Here is a 20,493-nt window from a genome sequence, read left to right on the forward strand (position 1 = left end):
ATGGGACACTTCCAGCATCCGGGACTTCCAGAGCAGCAATTTCTGTGGTTTAAGTCCCCCAGACTGTGCTGTTTACTTAGGCATACATAACCCAAGGCCAAAAGAACTGGCACTTCTGTCAAGTGAAAGAGAAAACTGAGGTACAGTTATGTAAGATATTTAAATATGTGACACAGAGGAAACATAAAGCAGGAAGGATTTAGACTCAATATAAGAACTGTCATGATTGAACGGGGTTGCTGAAACTGGTTGCAGGGAACGATCCAAAGGAAAAACAGACCGTGGAGAGGCACATTTGGAAGCAGGTTCAAAGGATGCGTGTAGAAAGGTTGGATCTTAATGGATTACAGCCTTTTCTACACTCTGTTCCAAAGAAGAGTAAAGGTAAAATGGGTTTTATGGTAAAATAAGGTTTGAAAACACAAAGTGTTATACTTTGCTCTACTGCAGAATTTCTTGGAAGCTTTTACGAACTCCACAAAGCTCCAACAGGGAGATAGAGCAATATTGGATGACAGAACCCGTCACCTGTGAGACACCACGGGTGATGCTTCTTCCTAGGGGCCTATTTTCAAAGGAGATGGATCAAAAGAAGCTTGGCTACTTTCAGGGACATCCCCCTAATGATGTCAGCCAGCTCTTGGGGCAGTACTGGGGTACAGTTACGGAGGTCTGACACAGAGAGGACCACAAAGTGGTGGGTGATAAGTGTGTGCCCTTGAGCCTTGTTAACCGTGTGATCTTAAGCAAGTTCCTCAGCCTCTAGTCTGGAGTTCAGTTTCCTCATCTATAAAACACACTGTGAGTACTCATCACCATGGGGATTTCTGCAGATGATACGGTAAGAACTAGGCTACAGGCTTTCCACGGGAAGTATTCAGTACAGATGAAATATTCTACAGGTTATTGGGTGCCATAAAGTGGCTTTCCCCAGTGTTAACAACTTTGGGGAGGTGCTGGGGCACAGTACATGCACTCATGCAAATCACCATCTTCTGCAGGCCAGAGGCTGGTGCCACAGGAAGAAATCCATCTGTGCTCTGCCTGATTTCATGTCAGGGCAGCGCACCTATGGGCAGAAGAGCAGGTGGGTGTTCATCCCCTCCCTACCCTGTTCCTTTGAAGTGGTCCCATGAGGCCAACTCAGAGAGCCCTATGTCGCCACCTTCACTGGGAGCTCAGTTATTCACAGTGTTGAGAGCCTTGACCGCCAAATAAAGACGACAACAGAAAATAACAAAGAGCTTTATTTTCATGTCACTGTCCTACTTTCTTCTAGTTGTTGCTAACAACCTGACAGTGTGTCTCTACCCCCTCAATTCCTACACTGTTCAACATACCAACAGTCACAAATATATCACCTTATGGAGGAGATAAGTAGCTTTTTTCTAAAGCCCACGGGCAACAGCAGGGAGGTGGCCAATTCTCTGGGCCCTCTCCTCCTCCCACCCTTCTCCTGGGGTCTCCAACCCACGGGAAAGGATCCAGGCAGGAGGCTGACCTCTCACGCACTACTCCACCCTCACCCCTGGATCCCTCCAGGGGAACAAAGAAAGAGAATTCCGTTGTCCTGCTTCTCAAATGGAGGGCCTTACAACCAACCAAGGTTTCAAACGCAAAACCAAACACCTGCAAAGCAATGCTGCGGCACAGCTGTCTTCCAGGTGCTTTCATTTTCACTGCCGCACTGCGTAAGTGTTCCCCTCTATCGTCCTCACGACTTTTCCTCATCTTTCACAATGGCAGAATTGGATGGGAAGAATGAACCAAAATGAAAGAAGGAAAAAAAAAAAAAACCTAACCCTGTAAGAACCGCCTTCAACCTAGCCAGTGAGGTGGGGCTGGCAACACTCCTGACGTCCACCCCCCTGCCCCACCCCGCCCTCTAGCTCCTGTGGCCAGGCCCAAACACTGACAGCACCCCCTTTCTGGACATTCAGGAATCAGGGCCCCTAAAGGGCCAGGGTCTGTGAAGACAGGAGGGAGCCCCCTAGGAGAGCTGGACCTGTGCCTGCTCGTCGGCGGGCAGCCTGGGCTGGCACTGTGGGCACCACCACGTGAGCCTCTGGAAGCCACCCGGGGGCCCAAAGGCCTCTCTCCTGACCCGGTGCCCCCCAGGGCACTGCTCCTTCTGGTAGATGTGCGTGTGCTGCTGCCTGCCCTGGAACTTGCCCTGAAGCCAGTCCGCACTGAACTGCACCACGTGATCCACGAGGGCCTCGAGGCGCTGAGGGCTGAGGAGCGAGCCCCGAGAGAGGGGATGGATCCCGGCTCTGTACAAGGCTTCATTCTTAATGATGTTCCCTGGGGGGAGGCACAGAGAGGACAAGGGAAGGGGAAAGAACACACCGGTCAGGAGCCCCATCCACAAAACTAGCAAAGCAAACAGAAGCTGGCATGATGGCGGCAGGAGGGCTCCAGAGGATGACCTGGTGCCAGCCCTGCTCTGGCCTGAGGGCTCTCGGGCAAGTCACCGACTCTGAGCCACTTCCCTGTCTGCCAACTGGGTTTGCTCACACTTACCTTTAAGGCTGTTGTGGAGACCAAAGGAAATAAAACTCATGTGTGGTCCATGTCACAGCAAACAGGTTATCAAAACAGCCTATGGAAGCTTACTGCCTGCAATGGAGCCCTGCTCAACCAGATCCTGGTTGGTCCAGATCAACCAGACTATGTGACCCTGGCAGGTTCCTTAGCTCCACATTCCTCATCTGTAAAATGGGGATCACTTATCTGGCTTTTGTGAGCAGTAAATGAGAATTCTCTCTCTCTCACTCACACACACATACACACCGAGCACTGTGGCTGGTACGGACAGAGTACTCAAAAAATATTAGCCATCTAAAATTAAAATGTCAAGCATAATGCCTGAGATATAAAGCGTTTAGGAAGTATTATTTCATTATTTTTCTACTCCTGCCTCATTCTTGGTGAAGTCAGCCTTGACCCCTCCTTCCGGAATCAATAACTCTCTTCAGAATGTCCCAACAGTGCACTTCCTTTAACCTCTACCAGGCATTTGTCACAATCTATCTGAAGTTGCAGTGAACTGCGCTCATGCTTGCCAGGCCATTAATAATCTCCTGAAGGAGAGGCGTGGAACTGGTCGAAGGCAAGCATTCAGCATGTGTGGGATGAATGGATGAATGGAATCACTGCTGCCTGCAAGGGCTTCATAATCACACCCCTAGTCACACAGAAACGTTTCTCTACAATTCCGTGGCAAACTACCTGGATTCCGAGCTCAGCCGCACCACTTACCAGAAATATGGCCTTTGCTTTGGCTTCTTCGCGTGAGTAAAGGGAAAACTAACAAGAAGGATGAAACCACGTGACTAGCACGTTAGAGTCATGCGATAGATGTCAGCTGTTATTACTATTGTTGGTAACAATGACGTGTCCGTAGAGCATGAGCTCCTGCTGTAAATACCCCAAAGGCTCCTTCTGGACGTCTCTTTCTCCCGCAGAGCACAGGGGCTCCCACAGGGTCGATGTGAAAATGCCAGCCGCTGTCTGGGGAGCCCCCGGGGCCTCCTCCCCACTCTTGAGGGGAGCTGTGCCTGCAGCAGGCACCTTCGGGCCTTGGGTATGAGGTGATTTTGTCATCAGCTCACTCAATTGCCTGAGCAGCCAGTCACAGGAGCACTTAGGCCTCTGCTGAAGTAGTAAGGGCAGTCAGTTCTTAGAGTTCCGCTAGTTGGCTGTTCTGATTTTCAGATCGCTCAGCTCGTTTCCCTACCTGAAACGCTCACGGTTTCATTGCTCAGGACACTTGAACAGAGGGAGGGAACCTGCTTCTTCACTGTGTCTTTTAAGATCCTGATGGAGGCCTGAGGCACCTGTGCTTTGCCAGCAGGCAGCTCCATCTGCCCGAGAAAAGCCCCATTAGCAAATGCACTGCTCTCCCTTAGCAAATTGCAGCTTCCGGTTCCCAGCACATACTGATTGAGTAATCGAGTACCTCCTGTGTGCCAGGCACTGCACCAGGCAGTGGAGGAGTCAAGGAGAAAGAAGACATGGCTCCCGCCCTTTAGGAAGTTATGCTGTGATGTGGCCACAGGCGGACTCCAGTTGATAATATAATTAGGATGTGAATTCTGAAGCCAGGAGAGAAGTTAGAGATTGCCTAATCTAACTCCCTCAGTTTACTTATTTATTTTTCTTTAAAGATTTTACTTATTTATTTGAGACAGAGAGGGGGAGGGGGAGAAAGAGAGAGAGCGCATGAGTGGTGGAGAGGGGAGATGGAGAGGGAGAAGCAGACTCCCTACTGAGTAGGGAGCCCAACGTGGGGCTCAATCCTAGGACCCTAAGATCATGACCTGAGCCTAAGGCAGATGCTTAACCAACTGAGCCACCCAGGCATCTCAAAGGAAGTGAAGCTAAAGAGATTAAGTGATTGCCTCAAGCACAGCTGAGGTGGGTCCCATCCCTTTCCCATCAATCATACCTAAGCCTGAGAAGTATCTTTGGTCCAACAGTGTATAGCAGACAGGCTGCTCCTGGCCCAGAGCTTCCAAGGCTTGTCCTCGATCGAACTTTTCCGACAAGATGTCAGAGGTGGGTCTGACCACTGGGGAAGAGCTCCAAGACATCTGACAATTATAAAATGCCAGGAAGCCGCCACCACCAAAGTACAGGACCAACCTGGGAAGAAAGAAAAGATCCTAAGCTCATGCAGCTCAGGGCACACATACATACAGCTTCCACTCGAGACTCAAGTCACATGTCCACAGCGCTCCCACTCCACAGTCAAGATTCACTCAGGGAAGCTAAGATCCCAAAAGAGAAAAGGGATGGCTCTGCCAGAACCATAAAAATCTCAGGGCTAAATGCACTAATTAAAAGAAAACATATATATCGCTCCATCTTTCTGATCACAGCCATACATGTTCACCGAAGACAATGTGATGTAAGGAAGTCTCAAAGCTCAGGAGGTGTGGCTACCTGCATAAAAGCAGAGTTTGTTAGGAAGGACAGAGAAATGGATGCTAAAGAGGCACCACTCCCAGTCCAGGTTAAGATTTACCAAGAAATACATACCCACCCATACGCCCATGGGCTTCCTGCATTCCAAGGACACAGGAGAAACTTCCTGAACTTTGATAAAGAAATAATGGGTTACTGTGTAAGGGCAGAAGATCAGACTGCAACTGGACTCCGTATCTGAAGGGGAATATCCGTATATCTGACCTAGATGGTATTCTGATGTGGAAGTACAAGGACAACTTTATTATTATTTTTTTTAATTTATTTGAGAGAGCGAGCAAGCATGTGCTTGGGGGGAGGGGGAGAGGGAGAGGGACAAGCAGATTCTGTGCAGAGCACGGAGCCTGAGGCGGAGCTCCATCCCACAAGAGATCACGACCTGAGTCAAAACCAAGAGTCAAACGCTCAACCGACTGAACCACCCAGGTGCCCCTGACAGGACAACTGTAGAGGAAAGGGCCTCAGAGACACATCTACCATAGTATCTGAGGTAATTACTCAAGGAAAAATAAATGCCCAACGGAAATGCAATCAGCAGGGACCTCAAGCCAAGGGGAGAGGAAAAGGGTAGGACATGAGGGGCGGCCCTGGGTTGCATAATATTTATTGTGAGAGATCTAGAGGACTGGATGATAGCACAGCTGAGAACTGTAACGTGTTAGGAAGGAATTCTTGAATCAGAAGATACCCGTGTTGACCCCTGGAAGCGAGGGGTGCTGTGTGATCACTAAGGAGCTGAGGCACTTGGCGCTCCTAAAATGCCGGATTATCTCAGTACTGATCAGCGGACAACAGAGCATGAGGAGGACGAGAAGCCCATCTGAGCTCTGGATGACGGGGATATCGCCCTGCTGAAACGTATGGTCAGAGCACTGACTCGAGGCAGATGAAGCAGCTTGAAGATGACCTGTGCCAACCTCTTAAGAACCTTCATGAGCTCACTGGTATGAAAGAATCTGCTACTGGCCTGGCCCCACCGGCGCTCTGGGATTTGGCTGCAGAAAAGCAAACACTGCAGAGTGAACAGCCTTTGAGGGTTGCTAGGTATACAAAGATAATCAGTGTGGACTCGGAGGACCCAAAGCACATTATCAACGTGAAGCAGTTTGCCCCGTTTGTGGGGGACCTTAGTGAACAGGTAGCACCTGTGGACTCTGAAGAAGGAATGAGAGTCGGCATGGACAGAACTAAGTATCAAATTCACATTCTGCTGCCTCTTAAGACTGATCCAACAGTCAACCATGATGCAGGTGGAAGAAAAACCTAATGTCACATACATCGATGTGGCTGGCTCTAAGGAACAGATTCAGAAACTTTGAGTAGTAGTTGAAACCCCATTACTTCATCCAGAGAGGTTTGTTAACCTTGACATTGAGCCTACCAAGGGTGTGCTGCTCTTTGGTCCACAGGTACAGGCAAGACACTGTGCCTGGGCAGTTGCTAACAGGACTGATGCTTGCTTTTCGAGTTACTGGATCTGAACTTGTACAGAAGAATGTCGGTGAGGGGGCTCGAATGGTTCATGAACTCTTTGAAATGGCCAGAACAAAAAAAGCCTGCCTTATCTTCTTCAATGAAATTGATGCTATTGGAGGGGCTCATTCTGAGGATGCTGCTGAAGGAGACAATGAAGTGCAGAGAAAGATGCTGGAATTGATCAATCAACTGGACAGTTTTAATCCTCAAGGTAACATTAAAGGGCTCATGGCCACCACAAGACCTGACACTTTGGATCCAGCACTGATGAGGCCAGGGAGACTGGACAGAAAGATTACGTTTAGCTTACGTGATCTAGAGGGTCGGACTCACATTTTTCAGATTCGTGCTCATTCGATGAGCGTTGAAAGAGATGTCAGATTTGAGTGGTTAGTGTGACTGTGCCCAAATCGCTCTGGTGCTGAGATGAGAAGCATCTGCACAGAAGCTGGTATGCTTGCCATAAGAGCACGGCGAAAAATCCCCACCGAGGAGGATTCCTTGAAGGCTGTATATAAGGTCATTAAGTCTCACGCCAAATCCAGTACTACTCCCTGCCATACGACATACAGCGGAGCCCTGAAGGCTTTCATGAAAACCCTGCTTTTCAGTGGAATCCTAACCTTATTAAATAGACTTGTTAATAACCATTACACACACAAAAATAAAGGGTTTCAAAATTGAATAAAAACAAATAAGATAAACATGTTACTGTGTTTTTAATGTTAATTAACTTAATTACACATAATATTATATAGTCAACAATCTGGAACTAAACTTCTAAACTATCTCAGCAAACGCAGGAGATAGGGTGGGCAAGACAAAAGAAGTGAGGAAGTAGAAATATTTCAAAGGCCTCCTCTCAGAAGGATGAAGGAAAGGAGCAAAAAACCAGTTTCAATAAGAAGGGGGACATGTTATTAAACATTTGGTTGTTATTAACGAATAAAAAATACGGGTCTAATTTAAAGGAAACATTATTACCAACAAAAACAAGATGAATAGCAGTACTTGCAATTTATACTCAACAGGAGTTAAGAAAGCGGGGAGGGGAAAGGGGGGGAAAAACTTGAGAAATCCAACAGAAGAAACAAGGTATAATAAAATGGCAAATGGAAGAAAATCCAAATACCACAGTTACCTCATTTCAAAACAAAGAGTTTTGGTTTGAGTTTAAAAAGATACAAAAGCCAGACACTTGCAGTTTGTAAGAAATATACCTAAAATAGGTGAAAAAGCACACCTATAAAGCACACACTAAGTGGAAAAAGACCAAGTGGGCCAGCCAAACACAGAGTGGCATTATTACCATCAAGAAAAGCAGAATTCAAGACCAAAGGCAAATAGAGGATCTGTTTTTATTATTTTTTTTTTTTTGAGAGTGAGGGAGGTGGATGGTAGGAGCAGAGGGAGAGGGAGAGAGAATCTTAAGCAAACTCCATGTTCAGCGTGGAGCCTGACACAGGGCTCGAACTCACAACCCTGAGATCATGACCTGAGCCCAAATCAAGAGTCGGATGCTTAACTGACTGAGCTACCCAGGCGCCCCGAGGGTATGTTATTTAATAAAGCTGCAAAGAAGTCAGAGACCTTGACGCTTTGGATAACAGGGCTGCAAACATATAAACACACTAGAAAGACAAGGAGAAACCTCATAAACCACAATCACTCTAGAGGATTTTAATGCTCTCCTTCCCACGTTTGGCATATTAAGTAAACAAAACACAAGCTAGGATAGAGAGTTTGAATTATCAAAGCAATAACCTGTTCTTAATAGTTACATAAGATTTTACTTTTTATGAACATACTACCTTCATTTATGTACATAAAATGTAAGAAAAGATCAATGATGTGTTTGACTGCAAATTTTAATAGATGCCCAAAGGAGAAAATTTACAGGCTGATATCCTGATCACAATCCAATAAAAATAATGACAACAAAACAAAATGATGACCCCACTCAAATATTTGGAAAATTAGAATATACTCTTCCCATATAGAGTATATAAAACTGATATTATTTATTTGAAAGACCAACAAAGTCGATAAACTCTGGTAAGCCTAAGTAAAAAAGGGGTGTAGGTGACAAAGGAAAATAAAGAACATGAAGAAGAAAAAGGCAGACATAACTTCACAAGAGATTTAAAAAATAAGAGAATGATACATGTTAACTCTGTGACAATAAATTTGAAAACCCAGTTAGGGATGAGGCTTGTTGGTGAAGAGCATTTCAAATGGCCCTAGCTGGTGACTAATTTAGCAATCAGCCCATGAACCAGCTTCAGGCCATGAAAGGTTTGCTGAGAGTTTCTGAGAAAGCTCTCCTTGCTCATCTGAACTTCCAGAAATGACCCTCTCTTCCCCTCTTCTCTCTTCCTGTGTGGACCTAAGGCTTGGAACTGCAAGAGCCTCTTGCTGCTGGTCTAAGGACGAAACCAACATGTGGGAAAAGGCACAGAGAGAAGAATCACAAGAACATGAAGCCCAAAGCTGGGAACTGAGTCAACACCATAGCCCATCCTCGCTCGAAACTTCCAATTATGTGAGCCAAAAAATCTCCTCCTCACTTAATCCAGTCTCAGTTATCTTTACCTCCAAAGCGTCTTACTAGCCCTACATCATACCGTAAACACACACTACAGTTCTGAACATAAAAATATATCATTAGGAAACTTTAGAAATGGAAGAGTAGTGGGGTTTTAGGTAGAAGGGGCCTTCTTTAGCAAGAGGGGAAACTCAAGAGCTATCGCGGACAATACCCACCACTGACTACATAAAAATTTAAAATCCCAGGGGGTGGGAAGATGGGCTAAATAGATACAGAAGATTAAGAGGTATACACTTCCAGTTATAAACTAAGTCACAGGGATGAAAAGTACAGCATAGGGAATATGGTCAATAATACTGTAATAACATTCTTTGGTGATAGATGATGACTACATTTATCGTGAGCACTGAGTAATGTCTAGAATTGTTGAATCATTATGTTCTACACCTGAAACTGATATAACATTGATGTCACCTATACTGATATAAACATTTTTAAAAATAAATAGAAATTTAAAAAAATTTTTTGAGGTTTATTTTAGAGAGCAGGAGCTCATGAGTGGGGCGAGGAGTCTCAAGCTGACTCCCTGCTGGAAAGTGGAGCCCGACGCGACGAGGGCCTCCATCTCACCATCCATGAGATCGTGACCTAAGCCGAAACCAAGAGCTGGACAGTTAACCGACTAAGCCACCCAGGCGCCCCTAAAAAATGTTTAGATCGTGAACGCCAAAAGGCACAAATACTGTCAAAGGACACAGGTGGACTTGAAACAACACTGGCATCACACATCACAAAGATTAACACGCAATGTACAAAAGCCTCTACAATTTGATACAAAGTATACAAACAACTCAAAACTAGTTAAGAATTCAGCTAAATGAGCACTTAGGCAAGGCCGCAAGGGTGTTCATTCTCAGTGACCAGCAATGACTCCTCTGGGAATCTACACTGAGGTAATAATCCTGAGCGTGGACAGAGTTCCACACACCAAGATAGTCTTCTCACCAATAGCAGATGAAAACTAAGACAATTCTGTCCCTAAATTCAGAGTGCACTAGTCAAGCCATAAAATGTCCTTCAGAGCCATCCCCCTCTCAAGAGCCATGCTTGTTGGGAAAGTTCTTCCCTTTTACTGAGCTGTCCCAGTATGTTTCCACCCCTCTGTGGATGCAGACCACAGTCTACTTCCTATCGTGGGTACTCTCTCCTAGGAAGTGGGCTGCCGGAGAGCAGTGGTTACCACCTGAGTGAGCCCACAGAGCCCAACCCGAAGCCTGCACACGGGGGCCGTGTGAAACGCCACAGACCCTGCAGAGCCACAGCCCACGGCCCGCCCAACCATGCCGTTACCTGGGAGTGGGGTCCCTCCAGTCGCCCCTCTTGTTTGCTTTCTTCGCTCTGGAGAACTCGTTCACCCAAATGCTGCCAAACAAACCAAAGCCGACCTGCAGCCACCTCTCAGGACCTCCTGCAGGCGTGTCCCCCCACAAATGCTCCACACCACTGTCTCCACGGGGAGCCACAAGCTCCGGGGACGGAGAGGACTGCTGCGAGATTTTCTGGCTGCTGGGCCCTGAGGCCTGCTTTGGGTCCTGAGCCTCTCCCTTCCTCTCTCCTTTTTCTAGAGACTCTGGCAGTGAGATGTTGCCAAGGGACCCGAGTTCTTCATCTGGATCAAATCTAAGGAATAATTTCTTTCCATGGACCTAGAAAAAAAATGAACATGATCTAAGCCCATTGCTATGGACTTGTCTGTGCCCCTCTCCCCCCCACCCCAAATGTGTATGTTGAAACTTAACCCACAATGTGATGGTATCTGGAGGTGGCGCCTCTGGGAGGAAATTAGGTCATGAGGGCGAAGTCCTCCTACATGGGATTAGTGTCCTTATGAAAGAGGTCCCAGAGAGCTCCCTTGCCCCTTGCACCATGTGAGGACAGCAAGAACACGGCTGTCCATGAACCAGGAAGCAGGCTCTCACCAGACGCCGAGTCTGGCAGGCTGTCTGATCTTGGATTTCCAGCCTCTGGAACTGTGAGAAATAAATTTCTGTTGGTTATAAGCCACCTAGTCTGTGGTGGTCTGCTATAGTAGTGTGAATGGTCTAAGACGGACTTAGGGAATGCTAGAAGTATATGCAGATGTTTATCCTAATGCAAACTTATCCCCTCTTGTCTCTTCGAGGAAGCTTCCCGAAGCCGAGTATTCTGGACCTGCTTTTGCTCTTTGCTCCAGTGGTGTGGGCAGTTAGCACATGGTTTTCAAAGTGATTGAAAGCAAGAAGAATTGGATTAGCAGTAACATAGATCCATGCTAGACAGCAGGACCACCCTAGAATAACTGAGGGGAAATGCTCCCAATGTTTTCATGGATTAGCTGAGATATAAATACAAATCGTCATTCTGTATTTAATTCATAATACCTTTTCTTTGTTAGAAATAATTAGCTTGTACGCACACACATGCACATGCACCATCCACAAACTGACAGCAGCTAAAGTACTGCATTTTATATACTGTAAATACACAATGTATTTTACACACTGTAAAATTTGGTACCTCTCACTCACTGAAATTGGATTTGGTAGAAGAAATGGCCACAAGAGAACTCACAATAAAAAAATGACTATCAATAGAAATCGAATATTGACATAAAAACTGATCAATGGATCAAACCATAAAATGCACATAAAACGTACAAAGGAAAAGAATTCACCTAAACCCAGTGAAAACCATTTCAGGAAAAGAAGATGAGAAAAGGAAATGCACGTAAAAGAATGTTCCACGTGATTTGTATTCTGTTTTCATACTGCTAGCCCTACTATGTAATGCGCATATCCAGATTCCAGGATGAGCCTGTTCTGCATGATCTGAAATTCAGGCAGCCTTTCAAAACCAAAACACCTGGCATCAATAATGGAAATGCCTGTGTTACTTTTTTGGCCTCCAAAAGTACATACTTAGAGATCATAGCTCTGATATGATCTCCAATTTGTCAATCAGTATAAAAATTTTAACTGTAGCAGTCCTTTGAAATCCTCTCCCTAAAAGAAGGCATTACCTTTCTAAATAATTCCAGAATAACTCATCTGCAAATGTGAGCACAGCAGTTTGCTGCCACATATTAGAAATGGCTTAACTGAGCTACATATAAAACTGAGCAAGAATTAAGTGGGCATAATAGAACTTGCTCCAGAAAATACCTTCCCGATGCACATTCACTAATGTAGGTATAATGCTGATGAAAATATCTGCCAAATGCCCCTCAGGGTCAAAACATTTACCAGGTCAAAAATGCCTACCTCAGGACATCTTTCTGTCCTCCCCAACTATGGCAATTTCTACTGTCCCTCTTTTAAATTCCTGGGACATCGTTTTTACTTCAGTTAACTGACCATTAATTGAGCTTTTACAATGTGCCAGGCAGTGTGCTAGGCTCTGAGGGGCATAGAGATGAGGAAGGCTCCACTCGTTCCCTCTGGAAACTCAGTATTTGAAGAGAAGGAAATTCTGACACACACTACAACATGGATGAACCTTGAAAACATTGTATTCGGTAAAAGAAGTCACAAAAGAACACACGTTGCATGATTCCATGTATGTGAAATGTCCAAAAAAAGGGCAAATCTAGAGAAACAGAAAATAGGTTGGTGGTTGCTTAGAGCTGGGGGCAGAAGGCAGGGGTGAAATGGGGAGTGACTGCTAATGGGAACAAGGTTTCTTTCTGGAGAGATGAAAATGTTCTAAAACCAACTGTGGTGATGGTTGTACAACTTTGTGTGAAGACACTAAAAGCCACTGAATTGCACATTTTAAGTGGGTGAATTGTATGTTATGCGAATTATATTTCAGTAAAGCTGTTATATATTTTTTAAAAATTGGAGGATTGGTTAAAAGTCTAAGTATGTAGGGGGGTTGGATTAGAGCTCCCACACCACCCAAACTAAGATCGAACAGAAACATTAACAGCCATGTAAGGACTCAATACTTATCCCCCATGCACTCTTTCTCAGGCAGCTCCTGGAATGTGTGCTTTGCAAAATGAGAGGGTATAACAAAGGAGAAGATAATGGACCAGGTGTAAGGAGACTACTGACTACCTCCCAATATCCCTCTCCCCTCTTCCCTACTAACAAATCTATCCATTTAAAGGGACCTCAGTAACCTCAGCTACTGATTTGGGGGGGACCTCAATGTCCTCAGCTAAAAATCTCTGTCTCCCAGACTCCCTTAGAGATGGGGCAGCCAGTGGAATATACGCGGGAATAGTCAAATGTAGTTTCCAGAAAAGCTCTTTGAAACAGGTGAACCAGCTTCCAGGTCCCTTCTGCCCTATCTCCCTTCCTTCCTCTTTCTTCCTGCCTAGAACCTAATGGCTGGAATCTCAGCTGCCATGTTATCACCATGAGGATGAGGGTCACATCCCAGAGAGGGAAAAGCCGAAGGAGCTTGGTGCCCAGTGATCTCGTGTTGCTCCCATACCACTCTGGACTTCCCATTAAGTCAAGGGAGAAAAAAATAAACCCACAAACTCCAGACATGAATAAGCTGTTCTTCTGAATCCGTTATGAGTAGTCAAACACAATTCCACTACAGAAACTGGAGAACCAACAAGGAAAGACAAGGAAGGAACTTGCCAGAAAAACAGGTGGCACAGAGTGGAGCCAATCTCTTCCCTGCTTCATTAGCCCACTGTGCTCATTCTATCTCCATTTGCCTGTCTGTAACTGCCTCACAAACCTGAAATATGCTTTCTTTTCCTTTTGGTCTATCTAAATCCTCCATCCTTCAAGATCCAACTCAGAACCCACCTCCTTCATGAAGTCTTTTTTTTTTTTTTAAGATTTTATGTATTCATTTGAGAGAGAGAGAGCAGGAGTGGAGGGGAGGGGCAAAGGAAGAGGGGAAGCAGACTCCCTGCTGAGCAGGGAGCCCACTTGGGGCTTGATCCCAGGACCCTGGGATCATGATCTGAGCTGAAGGCAGACGCTTAACTGACTCAGCCACCAAGGTACCCCCATGAAGTCTTTTACTCCAGGCTACAAGGACCTCTTCTCTGCTGAGGCCTTCAAATAGGCCTTAACTGTATGCTCCCCTCCTTCCCCCTTCACTGTTACCTAACGGTTTTCCCCTGTTGTAGATACACGTCTTACTTTCCAAATTCAACTCTCAGATCCTTAGCAGGTAGAGGTGCAAAGAAGGGAGCACAATGATGAGAACTTAGCCCCCACATGCCAGGCAGTTCCCCAAAGCTGTGTCCCTCAGGGTTCTTGGGCTCCCACACCAATTTCTGCCTTGGTTTACTAGGAAACCAGCTCCCAGTTCCATCTCAACGCTCCCTGTCCACACAGTCTTCTGTCCACTCAGCCAGTCCGTAAATATTCTCTGTGAGCCAGCTCTGGGACAGGCTCGGGCTAAGTGCTGGGGTTCCAGAGATGAACGGATCTAATCCTGCCCCTGCAAACCTTGCAGTAGTCTGGTCAAAGAGTCCAAAAGCTCTCACATTAGGAGCACAGAGCCGGAGGTCAGGTGGCCTGGACTCCAGCTAGCCATGTCAACTTGGGTTGAGTGTTCTCCCTCTCTGAGCCCCCACCTCCAAATGTAGAAAATGTAAGTGAAGGTCTAGAAGACCTCTTTCAGTTCTAACCAAGAATGGTTTTATAACCCACGAGGTGTGTGTGAAGGAAAGGTGGAAAAAAGAGAATCAGCATTTACTGAGCACCTGTGCCAGGCATAAAGTCTGTTTAATACAATTTTAACTGCTAAGTCATCGATCCCCATTTTACAATTGCAGAAACTACAGCTAAGAGATTAAGTAACTTGCTTAGGAGCACACAGCTCAGCAGCAGAGTTAATTTATTTTTTCGATAGCCAATTATCATATATACACTCCCTAAGAGCCAGCACTCAGCGAAGGGCTAGGCATACAATACTGAGGAGGGCACTGGCCCTGACGTGTTGCTCCTCTCCTCCATTCAACCAGCAGGACAAGTTCAGCACTGAGGATCCACTAGGAGGAAGTATGCGGTGCCCAGCAAGCACAGAGAAGTCTCTCCCCACCCTTAGAGGAGGCAGGCCAGGTTTCTCAGAGGATGTGATGGCAAGGTCGAACCCTGAAGACAAGGAATTACCATGCTCACAAGAAAAGGATGGGAATGGGGGCAGAGTTGGGGAAAAAAGGAAGATATGCCCAAGCAGGGGAGCAGCATGTCAAAACCGTGGGCAAGAAGGATTGGTGGAGGAGCCCCCAGTAGTTCAACAGGACTGCAAGGGAGATGTGGGACAGGTGAAGAAGCGGGCCTAGAGAAGGAGGCACAAATCAGACCACAGGAGCCCTGGGAGCCCCGTGAGGCAATTCTGCCTTATGCTCAGGGCATGGATGAGGCCACCAGAATCCAGATCAGAAGGCTACGCTCTTTCCTCACGTGCTTGCTAGTTCCCAACCACAGGTGCACATCAGAGTCCACTGTACTGACCAAAATCACTCCAGATTCTGAATCAGAATCTCCAGCTTATGCGTGCACAGGGTACTTTTTCTAGTTCCATAGGCCACCGAGATGCCCAATTCTGGCTGAGAAACACCAGACCTAAAGAGGAGGAGCTGCGTGGGGGTCCTGGCGGGTTGTCTTGGGCTCAAGGAAGTGATGGCATCAAAGTCTTGAGATAAATTCTAAGGGAGTCATGGGACGTGCCGACAGAGCCAGCCCATTTACCTGAGGTATCGACAAAGCCCGATGAACTCACCTGGGTGTCTTGGAGCCACAGCGACTGAAAGCTGGCAGGGTCCAGCTTCTGACTACTGCCCCCTGTCTTGACCACCTGCTGCCCCACAAAGGGGGAGACCAAGTGGTGGAACTTCCTCACAGATGGTCCTTCCGGCATCCCTGCAGGCAGAAATGGGGAAAAGAAGCCACTGACTTCGCTAATTGTCTAGCATTTCTGGCGGGTGCCAAGTTCTAAGCTTTCCAGCAGCTATGTTTTTGCCATCGACTTGAAAAGTATATATGGCCAAAAAGGGGGTGTGGCCGAGAAGAGGGGTCAGATCAAAGACAAAGACCAGCTGTGACAGGGTGTGGGCTGGTTTCCCAGTAATGGTTTCCCTTTCCAGCCCCTCTCACCTTTCCTCATGCAGCAAACACTTATTAAGCACCAACAGTGTGCTAAGGTATCATGTCCTGGGAGCGCTCCACTTTGGTCTTGTGGCAGTCCGAATGGGAGCTGGCCCTGGGTACTTTTTGCCTGCGCTGTGGGCCCCAAACTCCCCTCCACGATTTCTCTGTCCTCCCCCGTCAGCAATACCAATCATTCCAACCCATTGCTGCTGATTTATCTCCCCACTTTTACAGGAGAAATGGTGATAGAAGAGAAGACTGTAAGGGACACAGAGACACAGATGTGGATCTGGTCTTCCCAGGACCATCCCACTAGTAGGGGCACTGTGTATGTGATGACAATGCAGAGCTCAGAACCATGACAAGTGGAGACACAGGGTCATGTTAGTTCAGAGTACGGAGAGGCCACCTCCAGCTTAACAGCAGATAATTATCCCTGGTAACCAAAAACAGCTGGGGTTGTTTTAACCCTGACGTATGGTTGTCTGTGACTCCCATCTCTCTCTGCCCCCAATCATCCAAGTTCACTCAGAGTTTATGTATAAAGCATTCAGATGTTTGAGTCTGAGTGGTCCGTACCCTGGCTTCTTGAAGCTAAGAGTCCCTCCCCACCCCTCTTACCCAGGGCACACTACTTAACCACCTGTTTCCCTCGCCTGCACACAACTCTGCAAGTTATGATGAAAACCCAAAGAACTAAGTAGGTACCTGGCAGAGTGGTAGCTACTGTAGTTCTGCAATTCTAAAAAACAATTAAAAATCTCTAAAATGAGGATGCCTCTTACTATAGCCACGCTTTCTCATAGTTGAATTAGCAGCACAGTGCTCGCTTCGGCAGCACATATACTAGAATTAGCAGCACATTCAATAATGTGTATTTTACATCTGATGGTGCTTTATACTCGCTAAAAAGTAGTGCTGTTTCCCCCAATCAGACCTTCAAGACACTGGAGAGGCCATACTAAGAAGTGCTGGGTCGCAAGACTTGCCTGACTGCAGCCCACCACCTTAACCTCAAGCAGCTCTCAGTGTCCAGGTCATCCCCAACAGAGGAAGCTTCTGGAAAAGCTTTCACCCGAAATGCACCTAATCCTTGAAATCTCTTAAACACAGGGGCACATTTTTTAAGGTATACTTATGGAGATTTAAAACGGGGCAGCAAGTTGTCTCTGCCCTAGCCTTAAGGGAGTAGAAGCGGAAAGGACACAGGATTTGATGGGGACGTCTTGCCTACCCTCAAGCCCCTCCCTCAAGAGGCTGACGGCAGTGAGGCTGGCTACTGGCTCCCTAGCGGACCACCCTCACAGCGGCAGAGGAGAGGGGCGTCAGGGCGTCCTCTTTTCTACGGCTAACCACTCACTCCCCCAGGGACTCTAAAATGGCTGCTTTTCCCCAAGTCTTTCTCGGGGGTAAGGCGAGGAGATGGGGGGCCGCGGAGACACGGCTGAGGGGCACTGGGGGAGGCCCCCGGGGTAAATGCTGGGCGGCACAGTGGTAAACCAACCAACCAAAAAACTGGGCCCGGGGTGCGGTTCCGTAAGGGTTGCTTCTTCTGTCGGTCACTGTGCTGTCTCGCCGGTAGCAGGTACCATCCTCCCCCGGCCTGCTCCCCTCTCCCCGCCCGCGCGAGCCACGGCGAGGAGCGGACGGCTGCACTCACCGGCTCCGGGCCCGCGCCCCTCGGCTCGCCCCAGCCCCGCGGCGAGGCCCGCACGCCGCCTCCAGCCCCGGGCGGAGAGGACTCAGCCGGCCGGCGTCTGCGCACGCTCTGCCCGGGGACCGACACGGAACGGTCCCGGGAGCGGGCAGCCGGGATACGTCCCGAGCTGGGGAGGGGAGGGGTGGCGCGAGGCTCCTCCTTCGGGGGGGGGCAAGGGCTCGGGGTTCCGCCGGGGCGTGGGGTAGAGCGGGACTCCGCCCCTGGGGCGGGGCGAGGGCGGGGCCCCCCTCTGGCGGCGGAGGGCGAGAGGCTCCTCCCCTGAGAGGGTCGCTGGAGGCGGGGCCGCGGCCGCACGTGGGAGTCGGGGGCGGGAGAAAGTGGGAGAAGGGCGGAGGGACAGAAATCCCGCACAGGGAGGAGACTCTGCAGACCGCCTTGGGAACGTTTATTGTCTTACGGGGATAGGAGGTTATGGAGAAAAGTGAGGTTAATGAATAGAACTTTGGGTAGTTCGGGCAAAGTCGTTGAGTTGATTTTGAACGGCTTCCAAGCTCAGGTCATTTTGGAAACAGGTTGTCAAGAAATTCTCATGAAAGTTTGAAAAGAGTGGGCTGTTTCACTTTATATTATCTGAATATTATTGATTTTGCCGTAAGCAAGTTTTGCTTTAAAAGCAAGATTTAAATTTTTGTTTCAGAGAGTAATACAGATAAAACGGTAGACTATTCAGAAATAATTATGTTCCATTGTTAGTTCTCCGGAGAGGATGGGGAGCCAGCCGTTTCCAAGAAGACGGCAGGGAAGTTTGGGGAAGTGCCAGAGGAGGTGTTCCGGAAACTGTCCAGGGTAGCCTGCACCATGGACCCGAGAGAGAGTCCTGAGGAGGACTTGGTCAGCACAGGAGACAGGCCCCGTTCTTTCTCAGGTTGTGTCCTGCTGAGTAAGAGGGAGCAGTGCAGGTGGCCTGAAGGGAATAGGGGCAGGAAGTGAGGAGAGGAAGGCTAGGAAGGCTTGGGGTACTGAAGTGCCTCAACACAGCGGGACCCTGGAGACAGAGGGGATGAGGTTTGCAGGTGCTGAGTTTCCAGGAGGGATCCCCTGAGAACCTTCTGGTCTCCCTCTTTCTTTATCTGGCCTCTTCTGGAGAACAACATCCCCACCGGGATGCCCCCTGCTGTAAGATCAGGTATACACCAACAGCAGCTTCTGGAGCTCCTAAATGCCCATTCTCTAGACCCCGGCTGAGCTGGGAAGGAAGCCAGAGCCACAATCATTGCCTCACCCCTTGGAAGGATCGCCTGATGCCTCAGAAGGCTCTGCAGAGGCCAGAGGACTAGGGAGTTAAGAAACCAAATAGTTCACAGCTTGACTCTGTCATTTATAATAATAGCTATTTGTTGAGCACATACTATGGGCAAAGCACTGTTGTAAGCTCTTCATGTTATACTGCCTCATTGTTAGCTGTGGGAGGACAAGTCACGGTATCTCTGTATATCCATGTTTTAAGTGAGTTATATATGGCTTTATCGTGGAAATATCAAAAAGCAGGGTTTCTCAAACTTTAATATGCCCATGAATCACCTGGGAATCTTATTTAAATGAAGATTCTGACTCAGGTTTCTAGCAGGACCCAAGATTTTGCCTTTCTAACCAGCTCCCAGGTCCTGCTGCTGCTGCTGGTCCAGGGACTGCACTTGAAGCAGCAAGGTCTTGGCAGTTGGTAGGCACTCAATAATAACTATTCTTTGAATGAATGATTAAATGAGATATTAGATGCAAAACACTCATAAACTGTAGAGTGCTATGCAAGTGTATGTAATCATCATTCTAAGACAATAAGGTTGGGGAAGGACAAACTCCTAGAAGAGTAACTCTGTAGAATAGCAGTGAAGAATATTGTTTCTGCGTCAGACTCCCTGAGTCCAAATCTCACCACTCAGTGGGCAGAGCTTGGGCAAGTAATTTCCCTTCCTGTACCTCAGTTTCCTCATCTGTAAAATGGAGTGAAATGCCTACCTCACTGTGCCCCTGTGGGATTTATTGAGATGATTCACATAAATCTCTTAGCACTGGGCCTGGCATAGGGTTCAGTATGTTTTAGTTTTTATTGTCTCCTGGATTGGGGGCAACCCTAAAGCCCACAGGAGACTGGGTGTCAGCATCTACCTTTCTAAGGGCCATGGAACCAATTTCCTCCATCTTCCTTTGTGTCCCTCATTTCTGCAACAGGATTAAAGTTACAGTGAACATGAAAATTGATTAAAATGCAACCACTTCAAAGACAGCGAAAAAGGAAGTGAAGGAGAAAAAGCAGTAGAATCTGGTGAGGAATCAGATTGCCAAAGAAAGAGTTTGGGGATTCTGAACCACAGAGAGGAGGTTTTATATGTCTCTAGAGGCATATGAGTTTTGTGACCTTCAGTGAGTTACTTAAAATCCATGGGTCGCACCTTCTTCATGTTTGAAACGTGACTGTGAGGACATATACATGTTTTATGTGGATATATAAAGCTACTAGCAGAGTCTGACCTGCACTAGTGCTTAATAAGCAGTAGGTACTTTTTTTAGCACAATTTCTGGGCTGACCTCAGATGGCTTGAAAATCAGGCTTTTATAGTCTGGTGGTCACAGGCGAGGAGAACGCTGGTGCCCCCCCATGGTGAGTGCATTAACTGCAAGGACAGGACTTGATGTGATGCCAGTCTCAGAGC

At 47.4% G+C, this 20,493-nt stretch overlaps 1 protein-coding gene and 1 pseudogene across 1 annotated transcript; one reads left to right on the plus strand and one right to left on the minus strand.

Moving 5' to 3' along the window:
* Positions 1-1,229: 1,229 nt before the first annotated feature.
* On the minus strand, positions 1,230-17,962 carry NEIL2 (nei like DNA glycosylase 2). The gene is made up of 5 exons (XM_025873743.2): positions 17,783-17,962; positions 15,755-15,894; positions 10,364-10,719; positions 4,451-4,647; positions 1,230-2,304 (listed from the first exon to the last, which is right to left on the minus strand). Exons 2-5 carry the CDS (start codon positions 15,890-15,892, stop codon positions 1,991-1,993), a joined length of 1,005 nt encoding a protein of 334 aa, XP_025729528.1. The 5' UTR covers positions 15,893-15,894; positions 17,783-17,962; the 3' UTR covers positions 1,230-1,990.
* Positions 5,709-7,149, plus strand: LOC112825957 (26S proteasome regulatory subunit 7 pseudogene; annotated as a pseudogene).
* Positions 17,963-20,493: the final 2,531 nt, after the last annotated feature.

Source organism: Callorhinus ursinus, unplaced genomic scaffold (assembly GCF_003265705.2).
Source record: "Callorhinus ursinus isolate GAN/ISIS: 27379988/994484 unplaced genomic scaffold, GSC_fseal_2.0 scaffold4, whole genome shotgun sequence".
NCBI lineage: Eukaryota > Metazoa > Chordata > Mammalia > Carnivora > Otariidae > Callorhinus > Callorhinus ursinus.

Coding starts and splice junctions, on each gene's coding strand:
- NEIL2 (XM_025873743.2), bottom strand. CDS start 15,892: ATGCCGGAAGGACCATCTGTGAGGAAGTTCCACCACTTGGTCTCCCCC. Junction 10,720..15,754: donor TGTGGCTCCAAGACACCCAG/GTGAGTTCATCG, acceptor TTTTTTTTCTAG/GTCCATGGAAAGAAATTATT. Junction 2,305..4,450: donor AAGATACTTCTCAGGCTTAG/GTATGATTGATG, acceptor GCCTCCCCCCAG/GGAACATCATTAAGAATGAA.